The following is a 16,738-nucleotide window of genomic DNA, read 5'->3' as shown; positions in this document are numbered from 1 at the left end:
AAGTTCATCCGCCTTGTTTATGATACTCCTTGCATTATAATAGACACATCTCAAACCATCAGGCTGAGTGCACTTTTGCTCTATCATCTGCCTGTCCCTCCTCACAAACTCCCTACAAGCTGTCTCTACCTGTGTGCCAACCATTTCATCCACTGCTTCTTCACTTTGGCTCCCACACCCTTGCAAATCTAGTTTAAACGCTCCCCAAAAGCATTAGCAAACCTCCCCACCAGGATGTTGGTCCCCCTTGGATTCGAGTGTAAGCTGTCCTCTTTGTACATCTCACACCTGCCCCAGAAGAGGTCCCAATGATCCAGAAATCTGAATCCCTGCCCCCTGCTCCAATCCCTCAGCCACGCATTTATCCTCCACCTCACTCTATTCCTATACTCACTGTCACGTGGCACAGGCAGTAATCCCGAGATTACTACCCACAAAGTCCTGCTTCTCAGCTTCCATCCTAACTTCCATTGTCATTATGGTTCTGTCATTGATTCCATAGTTAGAGCAGTAAAGCACAGTGCCCACTCAACTAATCCAAATCGTCTCCATGGACCCCTTGGTTAATGGTAAGGGTCCATGGCATAAAGGTTGGGTACCCCCGATCGAAGTGCCTCTAAAATGACACCATTGTACCCACCTCAACTTGGGACCACACATGAAGCATTGTAGAGCTCTTTATGGGGCCCTTAACTATGAAAAGATGTGCTGGTATTGGAAAGGGTGCAGAGGCAGTTCACGAGAATGATGCCAAGAATAAAGGCATTTCACCTATGAGAAATGTTTGATGTGGCACTTGGCCTGTACTCTCTGGAGTTCCAAAGAATGAGAGGGGATCTCATTGAAACAGAAGATTCACTAGAATGATTCCGGGAATGAGAAAGTTAACATATGAGGAATGTTTGTCCGCTCTAGGACTGTATTCCTTGGAGTTTGGAAGAATGAGGGGAGACCTCAGAACCATTTCGAATGTTGAAAGGCATGGACAGAGTGGATGTGGCAAAGTTGTTTCCCATGATGGGGGAGTCTAGTACGAGAGGGCATGACTTAAGGATTGAAGGGCGCCCATTCAGAACAGAAATGCGAAGAGATTTTTTTAGTCAGAGGGTGGTGAATCTATGGAATTTGTTACCGCGGGCAGCAGTGGAGGCCAAGTCATTGGGTGTATTTAAGGCAGAGATTGATGGGTATCTGAGTAGCCAGGGCATCAAAGGTTATGGTGAGAAGGCAGGGGAGTGGGACTAAATGGGAGAATGGATCAACTCATGATAAAATGGCGGAGCAGACTCGATGGGCCAAATGGCCGACTTCTGCTCCTTTGTCTTATGTTTTATGGTCTTATTGAATATTAAGGGGCCTAGATAGAGTGGATGTGGATTGTTTCCTATACTGGGGGGTCCAGGGCCAGAGGGCACAGCTGCAGAATACAATCCCTTTAGAACAGCGATGAGGTATTTCTATTGCCAGAGTGTGGCGAATCTGTGGACTTGCCACAGACGGCTGTGGAAGCCAACTCATTGGATATATTTAAAGCAGAGGTGGATAGGTTCTTAATAGTGAAGGTGTTAAAGATTACGGAAGAAGGCAGGAGAATGGGGTTGAGGGGAGAATAAATCAGTCATGGTGGGCTGGTAGAGTAGATTTTATGGGCCAAATGGCCTGATTCTGCTCCTGTTTTATGGTCAACCTTTTCCCCTGGCAGCTCGTTGCATAAACTCACCATCCTTTGTGTAGGAAGAATATTCCTTTGGGAGTCTTCTGTCAACCTAACTCCTTGCCCCAAGTTTCGGACTTCACTTCCCTGGGGAAAAAGACTGTTATCGTCCATCTTGCTTCCATAATTTTAAACATTTCTGTAAGGAGGCCCCTCATTTTCCCCTGTTCCAGTAAACCAAAGGTCCAATCTTTTGCTACAACTCAGGCCCCCTAGTCATGGCAAAATCCTCAATTCTTTTTTCTGCACTATTTCCAGTTTAACCACAGCTGTCCTATACCAGGGTGACCAAAGCTGTAGCCAGTACTGCAGGTGTGGCCTCTCCAGTGACTTGTGCAACTGCAATATACACTGTGGCCACTTCATTAGGTACACCTGTATACATTGTTAAAACAAATATCTAACTAGCCAACCATTTGGCAGCAACTCTTTGCATAAAAGCTTGCAGACACGGTCAAGAGGCTCAGTTGTTGTTCAGACCAAACATCCGAATGGGGAAGAAATGTGATCTAAATCACTTTAACTGTGGATGATTGTTGGTGCCAGATGGGGTGATTTGAGTATCTCAAAACAGCTGATCTCCTGGGATTTTTATGCACAACAGACTCGAGTTTATAGAGAATGGTATAGTTTTAAAAAATAAATCAAAGAACATCCAGTGAGCAGCAGTTCTGTGGGTGAAAATGCCTTGTTACTGAAAGAGGTTAGAGGAGAATGGCCAGACTGGTTTAAACAGACAGGAAGGTAACAGTAACTCATAAGTATGCATTACAACAATGGTGTGCAGAGAGCATCTCTGACTGCACAATAGGTCGAACCTTGAAGTGGATGGGCTACAGCAACAGAAGATCATGAACGTACACTCAGTGACCAATTTATTAGGTGCAGGAGGCACCCCGGAGAACGAGAGGAGATTAGACAGAGGTATACAAAATTATAAGGGGTACAGATAGGGTAAATGCAAGCAGGCATCTTCCACTGAAGTTGAGGGCGACTAAAACTAGAGGTCATAGGTTAAGAGTCGTGGAGTCATAGAAAACTACAGGACAGAAACAGGCCCTTCAGCCCATCTAAGCCATTTAATCAGCCTCTATGCCCCTCCTGTCCATGTACCTATCGAAACTTCTCTTAAACATTGAAATCAAAATTGTGTTCACCACTTGCACTGGCAGCTCTTTCCATACTCTCACCAGTTGGGTGAAATACTTGAGGAGAATCTGAAGGGATCTTCTTCAATCAGAAGCTGCCAGACGAGCTGCTGGTGGATGGGGGTTCAAATGTAATAGTTGTGAGAAGTTTGGATAAAACATTTCAGGATGTATATCGTATACATTTCTCTGACATTAAATTGGACCTTTGAACGTTTAAATACACAGATGGGAGGGCATGGGGGCTGTGGTCTAGGTGGTGGTCGATGGGAATAGGTAGAATACTAGTTTGGCATGGACCAGATGAGCTGAAGGGCCTGTTTCTATGCTGTGCTCTCCCAGTCTGGAACTGGGCAGTAAAGAGACAACACCTCCAGCTGCCAGGCCTGTTTTTCCAACACTTTAATCTGCATTGGTACTGCCTTGATGTACTTGTGCATACACAAAAATTCCATTATCTCAGTCCATCCCCCAATCTAGCTCATCGTCACCCTTACTCTTCGTCTTGTTGTACCTTCTCCAAACTGTAAAACTATAGTCTGCAGTTGTGTCCTACCTCAACGTATTCAATGATCTGTCTGAACATAGAACTGTACAGCACAGGAACATGCCCTGCAGCCCACAATCTTGTGCCAAACTGAACAGCCAAATGGCCTAGTACTGCTGCTATAACTAATGGTCAAATAAATTAATGTCCATATCCTTCCATTTTGTCTATTGTCCATTAATGTTTCTGAAATGTCCTTAATGTATCTGCCTCCACCACCACCTCGGGCACTGCATTCCAGGCACCCCCCACTGTATTTTTTTTAAAAGAAACAAACTTGGACCTCCATATCTCCTTTGAAATGGCCCCCTCTCACCTTTAAATGCCTGCCATCTGGTATTACACATTTCAACCTTTGGTAGAAGATATTGTCTGTCTATTCTCTCAGCTCTCCCATCAGCCTTCACGACTCTAGGGAAAAGAACCCAAGTTCTTTAATACTAATACTAGGCCCTCTAATCCGAGGAGCATCCTGGTAAATCTCCTCTGCACCCTCTCCAAAGCTGCAACGTCATTCCTATAATGAGGTGTGTGGGAGAGAGCAGAACTATATGCAGTATTACAGATGCAGCCTAACTAGAGTTTTATAAAACTGCAATGTAACTTCCTGATTTTTGAACTCAAATACAGGCAAGCATACTGTGCGCCGCCTTAACCACCCTTTCAACCTGTGTAGCCACTTTCAGGGGGCTATGAACTTGGACCCCAAGATCGACATAGAACATAGAATAGTACAGCACAGTACAGGCCCTTCGGCCCACAATGTTGTGCCGACCCTCAAACCCTGTCTCCCATATAAGCCCCCACCTTAGATTCCTCCATATACCTGTCTAGTAGTCTCTCAAACTTCACTAGTGTATCTGCCTCCACCACTGACTCAGGCAGTGCATTCCACGCACCAACCACTCTCTGAGTAAAAAACCTTCCTCTAATATCCCCCTTGAACTTCCCACCCCTTACCTTAAAGCCATGTCCTCTTGTATTGAGCAGTGGTGCCCTGGGGAAGAGGCGCTGGCTATCCACTCTATCTATTCCTCTTATTATCTTGTACACCTCTATCATGTCTCCTCTCATCCTCCTCCTCTCCAAAGAGTAAAGCCCTAGCTCCCTTAATCTCTGATCATAATGCATACTTTCTAAACCAGGCAGCATCCTGGTAAATCTCCTCTGTACCCTTTACAATGCTTCCACATCCTTCCTATAGTGAGGTGACCAGAACTGGACTCAATACTCCAAGTGTGGCCTAACCAGAGTTTTATAGAGCTGCATCATTACATCGCGACTCTTAAACTCTATCCCTCGACTTATGAAAGCTAACACCCCATAAGCTTTCTTAACTACCCTATCCACCTGTGAGGCAACTTTCAGGGATCTGTGGACATGTACCCCGAGATCCCTCTGCTCCTCCACACTACCAAGTATCCTGCCATTTACTTTGTACTCTGCCTTGGAGTTTGTCCTTCCAAAGTGTACCACCTCACACTTCTCTGGGTTGAACTCCATCTGCCACTTCTCAGCCCACTTCTGCATCCTATCAATGTCTCTCTGCAATCTTTGACAATCCTCTACACTATCTACAACACCACCAACCTTTGTGTCGTCGGCAAACTTGCCAACCCACCCTTCTACCCCCACATCCAGGTCGTTAATAAAAATCACAAAAAGTAGAGGTCCCAGAACAGATCCTTGTGGGACACCACTAGTCACAATCCTCCAATCTGAATGTACTCCCTCCACCACCACCCTCTGTCTTCTGCAGGCAAGCCAATTCTGAATCCACCTGGCCAAACTTCCCTGGATCCCATGCCTTCTAACTTTCTGAATAAGCCTACCGTGTGGAACCTTGTCAAATGCCTTACTAAAATCCATGTAGATCACATCCACTGCACTACCCTCATCTATATGCCTGGTCACCTCCTCAAAGAACTCTATCAGGCTTGTTAGACATGATCTGCCCTTCACAAAGCCATGCTGACTGTCCCTGATCAGACCATGATTCTCTAAATGCCTATAGATCCTATCTCTAAGAATCTTTTCCAACAGCTTTCCCACCACAGACGTAAGGCTCACTGGTCTATAATTACCCAGACTATCCCTACTACCTTTTTTGAACAAGGGAACAACATTCGCCTCCCTCCAATCCTCTGGTACCATTCCCGTGGACAACGAGGACATAAAGATCCTAGCCAGAGGCTCAGCAATCTCTTCTCTCGCCTTGTGGAGCAGCCTGGGGAATATTCCGTCAGGCCCCGGGGACTTATCTGTCCTAATGTATTTTAACAACTCCAACACCTCCTCTCCCTTAATATCAACATGCTCCAGAACATCAACCTCACTCATATTGTCCTCATCATCATCAAGTTCCCTCTCATTGGTGAATACCGAAGGGAAGTATTCATTGAGGACCTTGCTCACTTCCACAGCCTCCAGGCACATCTTCCCACCTTTATCTCTAATCGGTCCTACCTTCACTCCTGTCATCCTTTTTTTCTTCACATAATTGAAGAATGCCTTGGGGTTTTCCTTTACCCTACTCGCCAAGGCCTTCTCATACCCCCTTCTTGCTCTTCTCAGCCCCTTCTTAAGCTCCTTTCTTGCTTCCCTATATTCCTCAATAGACCTATCTGATCCTTGCTTCCTAAACCTCATGTATGCTGCCTTCTTCCTCCTGACTAGATTTTCCACCTCACTTGTCACCCATGGTTCCTTCACCCTACCATCCTTTATCTTCCTCACTGGGACAAATTTATCCCTTACATCCCGCAAGTGATCTCTAAACATCGACCACATGTCCATAGTACATTTCCCTGCAAAAACATCATCCCAATTCACACCCGCAAGTTCTAGCCTTATAGCCTCATAATTTGCCTTTCCCCAATTAAAAATTTTCCTGTCCTCTTTGATTCTATCCTTTTCCAGGATAATTATAAAGGCCAGGGAGTGGTGGTCACTGTCCCCCAGATGCTCACCCACTGAGAGATCTGTGACCTGACCCGGTTCATTACCTAGTACTAGATCTAGTATGGTAATCCCCCTGGTCGGCCTGTCCACATACTGTGACAGGAATCCATCCTGGACACACTTAACAAATTCTGCCCCATCTAAACCCTTGGAACTAATCAGGTGCCAATCAATATTAGGGAAGTTAAAGTCACCCATGATAACAACCCTGTTATTTTTGCACCTTTCCAAAATCTGCCTCCCAATCAGCTCCTCTGTATCTCTGCTGCTACCAGGGGGCCTATAGAATACCCCCAGTAGAGTAACTGCTCCCTTCCTGTTCCTGACTTCCACCCATATTGACTCAAAAGAGGATCCTGCTACATCACCCACCCTTTCTGTAGCCGTAATAGTATCCCTGACCAGTAATGCCACCCCTCCTCCCCTTTTTCCCCCCTCTCTATCCCTTTTAAAGCACTGAAATCCAGGAATATTGAGAATCCATTCCTGCCCTGGTGCCAGCCAGGTCTCTGTAATGGCCACTACATCATAATTCCATGTATGTATCCAAGCTCTCAGTTCATCACCTTTGTTCCTGATGCTTCTTGCATTGAGGTACACACATTTCAGCCCTTCTACCTTACTGTCTTTACACCGTTTATTCTGCTTCTCTTTCCTCAAAGCCTCTCTGTATGTTAGATCTGGCTTTACTCCATGCACTTCTTTCACTGCTCTATCGCTCTGGGTCCCATCCCCCTCGCAAATTAGTTTAAACCCTCCCAAACCATGCTAGCAAACCTACCTGCAAGGATATTGCTCCCCCTCGAGTTCAGGTGCAACCCATCCAATCTGTACAGGTCCCACCTTCCCCAGAAGAGATCCCAATGATCTAAAAATCTAAAACCCTGCTCCCTGCACCAACTCCTCAGCCACGCATTCAACTGCCATCTCCTCCAATTCTTACCATCTCTGTCACGTAGCACTGGCAGCAATCCTGAGAACGTCACCCTTGAGGTCCTGTTCTTCAGCCTTCTGCCTAATTCCCGAAATTCACACTTCAGGACCTCATCCCTCTTCCTGCCTATCTCTTTGCTCTTCAACACTGTTACAGCAGTAGAGTGGTGGGGGTTGGCTGGCTGAGGACAATTTGAAGACCAATTTAATTGTAGCATTGGTGAGGAAGCCAGATGAGGAGGAGTAGAAGAAAGCCCTTAACTCTGGGTGGTGTCATGGACGCCGTCATGATGGCGTTTTATTTTTAAGCAGGCTTTCTTATTTTTACGAGGCCTAGTTGCTAGCTCGACGCTCAACCCAGCACAGATGGAAAGCGTGCAAGGGAGCCGGCTGGATTCGAACCCGCAAGCCTTCACTCCGAAGTCTGACGCTGATGCCACTACGCCTCCAGCCGGCCTAAGCCAGATGAGAGATCACACACAAAATCCTGGAGGAACTCAGTAGGTCAGACAGCATGAATGGAAGGGAATAAAGAGTCAACGTCTCAGGCTGAAACATCGACTCTTTGTTTCTCACTTGACCTGTGAGTTACTCTGGATTTCCAGCACCTATAGAATCTGTGTCCTGATGAGGGGAATCTTGCGGGTTCCAGGGTTTGGGGGTGGGGAAGAGCAGTGAGTGGGAGTAACCGCATTGTATGGAGAGCTGGTAAGAAGTTAGTGGACGGAATGGCTGCTTTCTGCATTGTCACCATCCTGTCACCGACCCACCAAAGGGGATAATGAACTGTGATCAGGAATCCCATGAAGCACCTTGGACTCTTTGCCCTGTTAAAGAAACCTTCCAGTTTCATGTGCTCACTGAGTCAGAACAAACACTGCATGAATTGGACGTGCAGCTGTTTGGAAGGAGCAACGGTTTTCTTCACGTTTACGGAGAGGGATAAGCTGTCGATGCTTCAGGCCAAGACCCTTCATCAGGACTGGAAAGGAAGGAGGAAGAATCTGGGGGGAGTGGAAGGAGTACAAGCTGGAAGTGATAGTTGAGGGGGAGGGTGGGGAGGGGCTCAACTTAAGGAGCTGGGAGGTGGTGGGTGGAACAGGTAAAGGGCTGAAAAAGGAGAAATCTGATAGGAGGGGACAGTGGACTGTGAAAGAAAGGGCACCTGAGGGCAGGTGATAGGCAGGTGAAGAGAAGGGGCAAGAGGGGAGCCAGAATGGGGAAAGGAAAAAGGGGGAGGGGGAGAAATTACAAGAAGTTGGAGAAAGCGATGTTCATGCCATCAGGTTGCGGGAGCAACAACTCATATTGTCGAAGTATTTTCTACATGACTGACTGCTATGTTATTAAACAAATGTTCAACTATACAGTCAACACACAAAACGCAGTGGTCAGTGTTTGCAGAAGAGTTCTACACTTCAGGGCTCGCTATGCAGTGTTTTTTTTTATTTTGATGACAATTTCAAATCTCTGGTAGAATCTGACTGGGTTGAGGAATGTCTCTCTTTAGAAAATGTCTCCCCAGTAAATCAATCTGTATTGACATTTTCCACAACATGGCCTGAGAATCACCCCCACGTATTAAATGAGTTAATTAAGAGGGGAGAAGAAAGACCGTGTGAATAAAAGCTGCCGTTATGCTTCAAGACTAGCGTCTGCTCCATCAAAATTCCTGTCATGAATGCAGTCTGTGTCCAGGGATCTTCTGCTCCTGTGGACACAGAAAATAATTGCTTTTGGTGAATCTCCAGTTTACTCTGTGGGCGGAAAGAAAAGGGGGGCTTTGTTTCTACCTCTTCCCTGTTGATCTGTCGTGTAAAGGTTTTAAATCGTCTCTATGAAGGGACTGGTATTCAAGTAGTCTTGTTGTCCTTGATGACTTAAATCTGCTCACAGCTGATAAATTCTGAGTATAGTCACTGCTGTAGTGAAATAAACTACAACTTGATGACCCCAGACGATTAAGTGTGAGCTGGAATTCCAAGTTTATTGTACGCAAAATGCTGGAGGAACTCAGCAGGTCAGACGCCATCTATGGTGAGGAATAAAGAGGTGATGTTTCGGGCAGAGACCCTTCATCAGGTGTCCTGATGAAAGATCTTGACCAACATAGGTTAAGAAATAGGAGTAGGAGTCGGCCATTTGGCCCGTCGAGCCTGCTCCACCATTTAATAAGATCATGGCTGATTTAGTCATGGACTCATCTCCACCTACCTGCCTTTTCCCCATAACCCTTAATTTCCCTACTATGCAAAAATCTATCCAGCCTTGTCGTAAATATATTTACTGAGGCAGCCTCCACTGCTTCATTGGGCAGAGAATTCCAGATTTGCCACTCTCCGAGGAAAAGCAGTTCCTCCTCCTCTCCGTCCTAAATCTACACCCCCAAATCTTGAGGCTATGTCCCCCAGTTCTAGTTGCCTGAAATGTCAGCTGTTTGAGGGCAGCAGGGGGAATGTTGTGTTAATATCCTATCCAATAGGCAGCACCTCTTGTGTCATAATGTGAAAGATGTAGAATTACCATGGTCTCTGTTTGAAGACCAGTTTTTTTTCTAGGAACAGGAGTAGACCAATTGGTCCTTGGAGCCTGCTCCACCATTCAAAAAGATCATGGCCGATCTGGCTATGAAGATAGCTCTATTCACTTGCCTATTTTCCCCATAACCTTTAATTCCCCTGCTTTGTAAAAATCTAACCATGAGATTCTGCAGATGCTGGAAATCTGGAGCACACACACACACACGCACACACAAACTCAACAAGTCGGACAGCATCTCAGGAGGTCAACACTTTGGCTGAGACCTTTCATCAGGCCAGATCTATCTAATAATGACTTAACTATTTTCAGTGAGGGAACCTCAATTGCCTCCCTGGGCAGAGAATTCCATAGGTTCACCACTTTCAGTGGACAAGCAGTTTCTCCTCATCTCCATCCTAAATCTGTTCCCTGGAATCCTGATGCTATTCAAAAGTTTAAATATCTAAATAAATTTATTATCAAAGTCCGTACAAGTCGACATGTACTATAATGAAATTTATTTCCTTGCAGTCATTCTCCACAGAAAAAGAAATACAATATCATCAATGGAAAAAAAAATGCTCACAGAGACTAACAAACAACCAAAGTGCAAAAGAAGACAAATTATGCCAATGAGATCAATAATACTGAGAGTATGAATTGTAGAATCTTTGTAAGTGAGTCCATAGGTTGTGGAATCGGTTCAGTGTTCAGGGAAGTGAAGTTATCCAGTCCGGTTCAGGAGCCTGATGCTTGAAGGGTAATAACTTCCTGAACCTGGTGGCTGGGACCCAAAGCTCCTGTATCTCCTGCCCAATGGAAACATGGCCGGGATGTTGGGGGTCCTTGATGATGGACACTGCTTTCTTATGGCAGTGCTCCTTGAGGATGTGCTCAATAGTAGGGACTGCTTTGTCTGTGTGAAGGGCTATGGCCCAATTCTGACAATTAGTTGATATTATGAGTAATGTGTGCACTTAAATAGGAGAATGAGAGCATCTGTTGACCCTTTACTTACCTCCTTTCCCTCTTTCTCAGGTGCTGGATGGCTGCTGCTGGGATTTAAGGAGAGATGGTGATCCTTCAACAGGTGAGAATTCTCTTTGGCCAAGATCAAAGATTAAAGATTAGCTTTATTTGTGGGCACGTGGCCAAGTGGTTAAGGCATTGGACTAGCGACCTGAAGGTCGTGAGTTCGAGCCCCAGGAACGTGTTGTGAGTTCGAGCCCCAGCCGAGGGAACGTGTTGTGTCCTTGAGCAAGGCACTTAACCACACATTGCTCTGCGACGACACTGGTGCCAAGCTGTATGGGTCCTAATGCCCTTCCCTTGAACAACATGGGTGTTGTGGAGAGGGGAGACTTGCAGCATGGGCAACTGCTGGTCTTCCATACAACCATGCTCAGGCCTGCACCCTGGAGAGTGAAGACCTTCCAGGCACAGATCCATGGTCTCGCAAGACTAGCAGGTGCCTTTACATTTGACACACGTACATTGAACCATACAATGAAATGCGTCATTTGCATCAACGACCAGCACAGTCCGAGGATGTGCTGGGGGCAGCCCACAAGTGCCACCATACTTGCAGTGCATGTCCGCAATTTTCTGACCCTAACCCTTGTGTCTTTGGACTGTGGCAGGAAACCAGAGCACCTGGAAGAAATGCACGCAGTCACAGGGAGAAGGTTCAAACTCCTTACGGCAGTGGATTTGACCCAGGTTGCTGACACTGTAGCAGTTGTGTTAACTGCTGCGCTACTGTGCTACCCACACTTCTAGGAAGCCCTTCTAATAAGATATTCACCATTCTGAACATTATCCGTACAGGCCTGGAGTATAAAGCAAGGAAGTTGTTCTGATAAATCCAGATACAGCCTCAGCCCAAAATGCTGACAGTTTCTTTCCTCCCTCGATGCTGCCTAATCAGCTGAGTTCCTCCAGCAGATTGTGTGGCTGTGGATTCCAGCGTCTGCTGTCTCTTGCTTTTTATATAAAAAAAAGTTGGCATGGCCTCAATGCCACAAGATGGAGGAACCTGGCAGATCAGGAAGCAACTTTGGAGGGAAATGTGCAGTCAATATTCAGGGTTATGGTTGTACTAGTAGAAATGGGGTCTGTGGTGACCAGAGCTGATTAAAGTAATTGGCTTATTAGAATTTGTTCATTATTGACATGTTCTGAGATGTAGTGAAGAGCTTGTCTTGTATACTGTTCATACAGGTAAAAATATTACACAATGCATACCGGTAGAACAAAGTAAACCAATAACAACGCAGATGAACAGGTGCAGTGCAGGTAAATAATAAAGTACAAGATCATAATGAGATAAGTTGTGAGGTCAAGAATCCACCTTGTACTGGGAACTGTTTAATAGTCTGATAGCAGTGAGTTAGAAGGTGTCCTTGTGCCTGGTGGAATGTACCTTCAGGCTTTTGCCCAGTGGGAGGGGATGGTCTTTGATTATATTGACTGTTTAACTGGGGCAATGATAAGTATAGAGAGTCCATAGGGGGGGGGGCTGGTTTCCCTGATGTGCTGAGCTGTGTCCATAACTCTCTGCAGTTTCCTGTGGCCATCTGCAGAGCAGTTACCGTACCAATTAGTGATGGATCCAGACAGAGTAGTTTCTCTGGTGCACCTAAAGGTGCTGCCTTCCAGTCAGCTTGAACCAGTCTGGCCATTCCCTTCTTGCCTCTCTCATTAACCAGACATTTTTGCCCACAGAACCACGGCGCACTGGATTGTTTTTTTTGCTTTTTGCACTGTAAACCCTACAGACTGCTGTACTTGCAAATCCCAGGAGATCATCAGTTTCTGAGATACTCAAACCACCCCATCTGGCACTAACAATCATTCTACAGGCAAAGTCACTTGGGTCACATTTCTTCCCCAATCTGATGTTTGGTCTGAACAACAACCGAACCTCTTGACCATGTCTGCATGCTTTTATGCATGGAGTTGCAGCCACATGATTGGCTGATGAGGTGTGCCTAGTAATATGACCACTGAGTATTTGTTTTATTGCAGCAGTACTATGAAAACTGTCTTCCTTAAGAAGGAGTATCTCTATTCCCACACAATGAAGGAGCTAGGCTGTTCTTGTTCTGTATATGCTGAACTAACCTATTAAATCGCCACTATTTATTTATTTATTGAGATACAACGTGGAGTAGGACTTTCTGACCCTTCAAGGTATGCCGCAGAGTAACCCACCAATTTAACGCTAGCCTAATCACGGGGCAATTTACAATGACCAATTAATCTACCAACCGGTATGTCTTTGGACTGTGGGAGGAAACCAGAGCATCTGGAGGAAACCCATGCGGTCATGGAGAGAATGTACAAGGTCCTTACAGGCAGAGTCGGGAATTCATCCCCAGGCCACTGGTACCTTAAAGCGCTGTGCTAACCGCTAAGCTGCTGTGTTTTATTACAGGCTGCTTTACAACATGCTGGCACTAGAGGGGAGCAGCAGCTCTGGCATTATGCTGAGACTGCTTAAAATCCATCCTAACTTCTGTCCCTGCACACTTTATCACTCCACAAACATAACACAAGCCTTTTGCAGATCCGTAACAGGGGACATCCTGTTCCAATTTCTCCTCTCTAATTTAGCTGCTAATCAAACAGAATTTTTGGGTTCCTTGTCAGTTTAAAAAAAAATTAGGACAGTATTACAGAGAATTAACATGAACAGTGGCTCTTCATACCGGAATGCAGAATTTGGAATTGTGCTGGAGGTCTGATGCTGCACTCCATCTCTGACGATGTGTTTGAAAGAGAGGGCCACGTGTTTTGTGTGGCCCTCTGTTTGCATTACATTGTTGTGTGATCCAAATGGAAGAAGAATCAATATCAAGTCTTTGTGAGAGGGAAAGATTAGATTGATCTTAGAGTGGGCTCAAGTGTCAATACGACATTTAATTAGAGATACAGTGCAGGACAGGACCTTCTGGCCCTTTCAAGCCAAACCACACAGCATCCCACCAATTTAACCCTAGCCTAATCACAGGGCAAATTACAATGACCAGATAGCCTACTAATTAGAGGAGCAACCCCTTGTATTCCATCTGGGTTGCCTCAAATCTGAAGGCATGAATATCAATTTTTCCTTCTGGTTTAAACACTTTTTTCCTCCCCTCTTCTATTCCACACACACTGTCCCCTTCCCTCTCTCACCCGTCTATCACCTCCTCCTCAGTCCCCACCACTTTCCCTTTCTCCTATGGTCCACTCTCCTCTCCTATCGGATTCCTTCCTCTCCAAACCTTTACCTTTCCTACCCACCTGGCTTCACCTATCACCCTATCACCGTCTTGCTAATCCTCCCTCCCCGCCCCCAAGCGTTTTATTCTGGCATCTTCCCCCTTCCCTTTCCAGACCTGAAGAAGAGTCTCGGACAGAAACGTTGAATGTTTATTTGTTTCCATAGATACGGCTTGACCTGCTGAGTTCTCCCAGCATTTTGTGTGCATTGCTTTGGATTTCCAGCATCCGCAGAATTTCTTGTGTTTATATCCTACTAACCCACATCTGAGTCTTTGGGCTCTGGGAGGAAAGCGGAGTACTTGTGGGGGTGGGGGGGATGCGTGTATACATGGGAGAGAATGACAGAGGATGCTGGAATGAACTCCAAGCTCAGATGTCAAGCTGTAATAGGATAGTACTAAATTCTTTGCTGCCACAGTGCCCCCTTGTGGTCCAAAAGCACTATGCTGTACATTCTATGAGGGGTGATTGATAAGTTTGTGGCCTACAGTAGAAGGAGTCAGTTTTAGAAAACCTAGCACATTTATTTTTCAGCATAGTCCCCTCCTACATTTACACACTTAGTCCAGCGGTCGTGGAGTATACGGATCCCTTTTTTGTAGAAGTCGGCGTCTTGGACCTCCAGAAAGTGGTCCACAGCAGGGGTGATTGATAAATTTGTGGCCTACGGTAGAAGAAAATGAGTTATTAACTTCAAACTTTCTGCATAATCCGTTAAAGAGTTGAACTGCACGTGCATGTAACGAGAGCTGTATAACTCATCTCCTTCTACCTTAGGCCATGAACTTATCAAGTTGATAGATACTTTATTGATCCCAAAGGAAATTGTAGTGTCACAGTAGCATTACAAGTGCACAGATATACAAATACTAGAAGAGAAGTGAGAAAGAATAATAAATTACCTAAGCAACACTCACAACACACTGGAGGAACTCAGCAGGTCGGGCAGCATCTGTGGAAACGATCAGTCAACGTTTCGGGCTGACGAAGGGTTCCGGCCCGAAACATCGACTGATTGTTTCCACGGATGCTGCCCGACCTGCTGAGTTCCTCCAGTGTGTTGTGAGTGTTGCTTTGACCCCAGCATCTGCTGATTATTTTGTGTTTAATAAATTACCTAAAACAGTGTAACGGGGCGGGGTCATCACTTCTCCAGCTCTAGGTTGAATCATTATCGAGCCTAATGGCCAAGGGTAAGAATGACCTCATAGCGCTATTTGGAGCAGCGCAGTTACCTTAGTCTTTTCTGAAAAGTGCTCCTCTGTTCAGCCAAGGTGGCATGCAGAGGGCGAGAAGCATTGTCCAGAATTACTAGGATTTTACGTAGGGTCCTTGATTGTCCTCCAGTGTGTCCAGTTTAACTCCTATAACAGAGCCAGCCTTTCTTATCAGTTTATTGAGCTGGTTGGCATCACCCGTGTTGATGCCATTGCCCCAGCACACCACCACATAGAAGATTGTACTGGTGACAACAGAAAGGTAGAACATCTGAAGGAGAGGCCTGCATACTCTGAAGGATCTCAGCCTCCTCAGGAAGTAAAGGCAACTCTGGCCTCTGTTTTGGTGCTCCACTCAAGTCTGTCACCCAGGAGCACCCCCAGGTACATTATCATATGCACAAGTTCATGGGAGCACAAATATAATGACAAACCTGCTTGCAGCAGTATCACCAGCACACAATTTCCCCCGGGATCAATAAAGTATGACTGTGACTAATAACATCATACCGTATGAGCAGTATTCACAAAAAAAATCCACGATAAATAGTGAACTGGTCCTTTTCTTATTGGAGCAAGGGAGGATGAGAGGCGACTTGATAGAGGTGTACAAGATGGTAAGAGGCATAGATCGAGTGGAGAGCCAGAGACGACCCCCCCCCCCGCCCCCCAGAGTGGAAACGACTAATAGGAGAAGGTGTAAGTTTAAGTTGATTGAAGGGATATAAAGGAAGGGGATGTCAGTGGTGGGTGTGTAGAGTGCGCTGGTGGTAGGGGCAGATACTTTAGGGACATCCAAGAAACTCTTAGATAGGCTCATGGATGAAAGGAATGTGGAGAGTTACGTGAAAGGGAAGGGTTAGATCAGCAATCCCACACTGGGGTCCACGGACCCCTTGGTTAATGGTAGGGGTCTGTGGCATAAAGAAGGCTGGGAACCCCTGGGTTAGACTGATTTTGAGGTAGATTAAAATGTTGGCACAGTATTGAGGGCCAAAAGGTCCATTCTGTGCTGTACTGTTCAACATGCTGGTAAACTGGGCTATGTTGGGCAGGCAACTCGCGGTTATCTTCATTTGTCGCATGTACGTCAGAGCATACAGTGAAATTTGTCACTTAAGTCAGCCCAAATCAGTGAGGGTGATGCAGGGCAGCCTGCAAGTGTCGCCACGCTTCCAGCACCAGCATAGCGTGCCCACAGCTCACTAACCCCAACCCGTATGTCTTTGAAATGTGGGGGGGAAACTGGAGCACCCAGAAAAAAACTCGTGGCTACGGAGAATGTTCAGACTTTTCAGACAGTGGCAGAAATTGAACTCTGATCTCACAGCCGGTAATATTCTTTTACACTAACTGCGAAGCTGCTCTGCTGCCTTGTTTTGTTGGCAAAGACCAAATCCGCAGAAGGCCCTATTTCCATGCTGTTTGA

The 16,738-nt window shown here is 45.9% G+C and overlaps 1 protein-coding gene across 1 annotated transcript in view; it reads left to right on the top strand.

Moving 5' to 3' along the window:
• Positions 1-16,738, top strand: part of myo7aa (myosin VIIAa) — a 286,417-nt gene that overhangs the window by 43,935 nt on the left and 225,744 nt on the right. Inside the window, exon 2 of the mRNA XM_063054640.1 lies at positions 10,862-10,913. Within this exon, the coding sequence (XP_062910710.1) occupies positions 10,896-10,913 (18 nt within the window). The 5' untranslated portion in view covers positions 10,862-10,895. The remainder of the gene's footprint in view (positions 1-10,861; positions 10,914-16,738) is intronic.

This window comes from Mobula hypostoma, chromosome 7 (genome assembly GCF_963921235.1).
Source record: "Mobula hypostoma chromosome 7, sMobHyp1.1, whole genome shotgun sequence".
NCBI lineage: Eukaryota > Metazoa > Chordata > Chondrichthyes > Myliobatiformes > Myliobatidae > Mobula > Mobula hypostoma.
This window is presented reverse-complemented; position numbering and strand designations above follow the sequence as displayed.